Source organism: Helianthus annuus, chromosome 10 (assembly GCF_002127325.2).
Source record: "Helianthus annuus cultivar XRQ/B chromosome 10, HanXRQr2.0-SUNRISE, whole genome shotgun sequence".
Lineage (NCBI taxonomy): Eukaryota > Viridiplantae > Streptophyta > Magnoliopsida > Asterales > Asteraceae > Helianthus > Helianthus annuus.
The window spans coordinates 163,648,010-163,652,116 of NC_035442.2; the positions used below are offsets into that span (position 1 = coordinate 163,648,010).

General features: G+C 36.1%; 1 protein-coding gene across 3 annotated transcripts; it reads left to right on the top strand.

The window, feature by feature from the left end:
* Positions 1-336: 336 nt before the first annotated feature.
* Positions 337-3,695, top strand: LOC110886344 (nuclear transcription factor Y subunit C-9). 3 transcript variants are annotated; one of them, XM_022134124.2, is made up of 4 exons: positions 337-496; positions 576-657; positions 1,951-2,747; positions 3,437-3,695. In XM_022134124.2, exon 3 carries the CDS (start codon positions 1,988-1,990, stop codon positions 2,741-2,743), a length of 756 nt encoding a protein of 251 aa, XP_021989816.1. In that variant the 5' UTR covers positions 337-496; positions 576-657; positions 1,951-1,987; the 3' UTR covers positions 2,744-2,747; positions 3,437-3,695. The 3 variants fall into 3 exon arrangements, with proteins under 3 accessions (XP_021989816.1, XP_021989814.1, XP_021989815.1); XM_022134122.2 differs by having other exon boundaries at positions 338-496; positions 1,988-2,747; XM_022134123.2 differs by lacking the exon at positions 337-496 and having other exon boundaries at positions 505-657; positions 1,988-2,747.
* The last annotated feature ends 412 nt before the right edge of the window (positions 3,696-4,107 follow it).

A 4,107-nucleotide genomic window follows, 5' to 3' on the forward strand; every position in this document is an offset into this window, starting at 1 on the left:
TATTTGAACTTGTAATCACTTATCTAGTAAAAAAAAAAATAAGAAAAATATAGTAATAGTCTAATTAAATTAAAATAATGAAATGCTTATTAATTCAATGTAATTTAAGTGGTATAAAAAGTTATAAGGGTCTGGGCTTTTGTCCTGATTGTTAAGTGTTATGTGTCTCATGTCCAACGTTTGATACAAAACTATTATCAAACCAGGAGTCTCATCGAAAACAGCCTCTCTGTAGTAGATTAGTAGAGGTAAGTTTTTCTAAATGTCTCTCTACATGAATCTATGAAAACAAGACGACATCCGTGAAAACAAATGTTTATTGGTATTTTCATTTTCCCCCACGTCTTTTTCCGAGCTATACATATACGGCCAAAGAGCGTATTAGGTATCATCCGCGTCGTTATTATCACTGATCAACTTTTGTTTGTGTCACACTCCCGAACCCTAGTTCTTCCATCTCCCACACTTCGCTGCTCAATCCACTTACAAACACACGGTTTCATCTCTAATTCTCTCAACTCTTCAATTCATCACATCAATTTCTCTTATTTTACTCGATCCACTTGTAATTTCAGATACTTCACCCAATAATTTCTTTCTATTGGATTAGCTCTGCGTTTGATCTAACTAGCTTCAAGCCGCTAAAGAGAGTACGAGGTATATATTTAGTTTTTTGTATGTATGTATCCCCCAATTTTGAAGCTATTTAGGGTTTTTGACTTTCCGTATCGTTTGAGCTTGAAATTTGATGAGATTTGTGTTTTTATTGCTTTTATTTTTATGTTTTTATGGATAAATGTACAGGGAAAGAGCCATACTAGACTGTATTTGGTGTAAATCACATGTTTATTAGTTTCAAAGTATTTTACTTGATAAAAATTATTGATCTTTGGTTAATATTTAAAGGACTTGCTTGCTTCTGTTTATGCTAGCCTAGCACTACATCATATGATAATATTCATGAAAGTCTTTTTATAAATGTAAAAATTTATACATAAAGTCTTGTTTGTAACAAAATATTTATGAGTTTTAGTTGATCCTGTTTTTTTTTTCTATACAATGCAACATGGAAATTTTTATTTTTTTGCTGTCCAAGTTATAGTAGATTATTCATTGAGTTGGTTGTATGAATTATTGAGTTGGAATCTCATTGTAGTAATTAGATTAGTAGCCAAATAAGTCAACATTTCGTAAAAGTGCAGAACTTGTTAAGCCATATGATCAATGCGGCTTGACCTTTTTCTACATGGCTTTTCTTTTTGCTCTTTTTTCTTGACATGGTATGATGAAACTTCTATGATAGAATCCCGATTCGAGATGGCTAATCTCCAAAGAGACCCATAGAGTGGGTTAGGCTCCAAAGAACAAAAGATAAGAATCAAGACTAATTTGCATCAATTTTCTCTAACTTTCACTAATATGCAAAGTACATATATAAATACTAAAGGAGAAAGGCCACGAACTAGATCTTGGGTACTAGTTATTAACTAAACAAAGAAACATGGTTGGTAGTTTGCATGCATGCATGAGAACATGGAAACATAGGATGAAAAACAAATGCAAAACATAAGTGAAATCATAAAAACATGCAGTTTCTTAAACGTGGAGTTGGAGTGAGTCTTCACGGGTTGGGTTGGGTTGGGTTGGGTTGGGTCATATCATTCTAGAATTTTATCTGTCAACACTCCAACAAAGAAAGATGTAAAATTGGAATTTGGAAATAATTTATGTTTGTGAGTCTATTCAAAATTGTAGAATGTTACTTAGTTACAAAGTTGAATTATGTTTGTAGTAACATAAGATTCTTTCGGTTATATGAAAGGTTGATGATTTATAGAGTACTTACCAAAGTCATGTTTTTTTATTTATTTATTTATTTATTTATTATTATTATTATTATTTTTTTTTTGCATCGTTACAGCACTTAACTTTCGAGTGCTTTCCTTTTAGGCTATCTATTTTAATTGTTGTGTTGTGGCTTGTGAAGATGGATCAACAAGGTCACGGGCAGGCCCCGGGTATGGGCAGCTCTACGCAAATGCCGTACAGTATGGCACCGTACCCACCGAATCAAATGATGGGAATCGTACCCCCTGCATCAGGTGGGCCCGTCCAACCATCACAAACATCGGGCCTCCCATCTCCCCCAGCCCAACTGGCACAACAACAGCTCGCTTACCAACACATCCACCAGCAACAACAACAACAGCTGCAACAACAACTCCAAAGCTTCTGGGCAAATCAGTACCAAGAAATCGAACAAACCACTGATTTCAAAAACCACAGCCTCCCATTGGCTAGAATCAAGAAAATCATGAAAGCAGATGAAGATGTGCGAATGATATCAGCCGAAGCACCGGTCATATTTGCACGCGCGTGTGAAATGTTCATTCTTGAGTTGACTTTAAGGTCATGGAATCACACTGAGGAAAACAAAAGGCGTACGCTGCAGAAAAACGATATTGCTGCTGCGATCACGAGGACTGATATTTTTGACTTTTTAGTTGATATAGTACCACGTGAAGATTTGAAAGATGAAGTGATTGGTTCTACGATTCCGAGAGGTGGGCCGCTTCCGGTTGGAGCCCCGACTGAGGGTATGCCGTATTACTACATGCCTCCACCGCAGGTTGGTGGTTCGGGGATGTATAATCAAGCACTTTATGGGCAGCAACCTCGCCCGTACATGGCTCAGCCTATGTGGCCACAGCAGCAGCAACAAGAACCTCAAGAAGATGCTTAATCAGGTAGCTACCAAATCATGTATATTGATGATCACGAGTATGGTGTTCGGTGTTCCAATTTTTGCCTTTAAAGTATCGATCTTTATGACATCGTTTAAGAATGAATAATGGGTCAATGTGGGTTATGTTTTGTCGCTATTTTTATCTAACAGGTTAAACACGTAGATCTAAATAAAAAAAAAAATATAGCTTTACAGGAAAAAGGGTCGAACGGGTCAAAAGTGACTAAAGTGTATTTGAAATTTTGAATTACATAAAACCTTAAAAAATTGTTTTTTTAAAGAGTTAAATGATATAGCTTTACGGAAGTTTTATGCCATATTGACATGTACAACCCCATTTGACTGTTACCTTTCTAGTTAATATAACTAAGGGGCTGTTTGGTAGCCTCTGAATGGTCATTAAGAGGCTACCTCTTAATGGAACCATTAAGAATTTTACCAATGAAAAGATAGAAGAATGTGACATGTGATGATTTACCATTCAGATGTTACCTCTTAACCATTTAGACTTGAGGTTACCTCTTATTCATTCAGAGGTTTTAAACCATTAAGAGGTAGCATCTGAATGGTCATTAAGAGACTACCAAACAGCCCCTAAGCCTATTTGACCCGTGAAAGATAAACCATAACCCAAAGTGACCCGTTTGACAATGACTACTATTTGATATCCAACATTGATTTTTGTTACAGGTGGGCAGGCTTACAAGAGATGGGATCCTGAAAGTTGGTGGCTGTAGATGAACACTTACTTTTGGCCGTCTGTATCAAGGTTTAAGTTATCATGTGGTTTATTAGGAATGTTTGTAGTCATACTTAACTATGTCTGCGTGTCTATTTGTCCCTAACAAAACTGTTTTTATGACGTTTGCGACTAACATGTGTAATATCTGGGCCTGTTTCTTGAAAAGTCAAACTCATATCCAATGGTGAAAGACATGCCGCTTGCTCTTGTCATGGCAGTTAACGGCCAAGACATGGATTGGGTTGGACTGGTCCTGGTTTGGTGCCGGTCGATCAATTGGTCTACCATTCTGGCTAAACATGCATTGTTTGGGATTACACTTTTGAGGTATTAGACTCCTAATTGATAACAAGATCTTTGACCTAAAAAGTCAAATGATTTTCTAGAGTATATGACAGATGAGATGCTCCTGAAGCCAAACAAATTAATTGAAGTAAAAATATTCCGCCAATCAATACAGATCTATATGTATGTTTGTTGATGGATGGTTTAATAATGAAATTTGTAAATCACTCAAAACTTTTAGTGACGAAGCACACCAACCCTTTTATTGCCAGAACAGTTGAGTAAAGGTGGGAGATAATTCACAAGATTTAATGATGTCATTATACAAATATGT

Excerpts from the sequence above, each read along its gene's own strand:
- LOC110886344 (XM_022134124.2), top strand. The coding sequence starts at position 1,988 with ATGGATCAACAAGGTCACGGGCAGGCCCCGGGTATGGGCAGCTCTACG.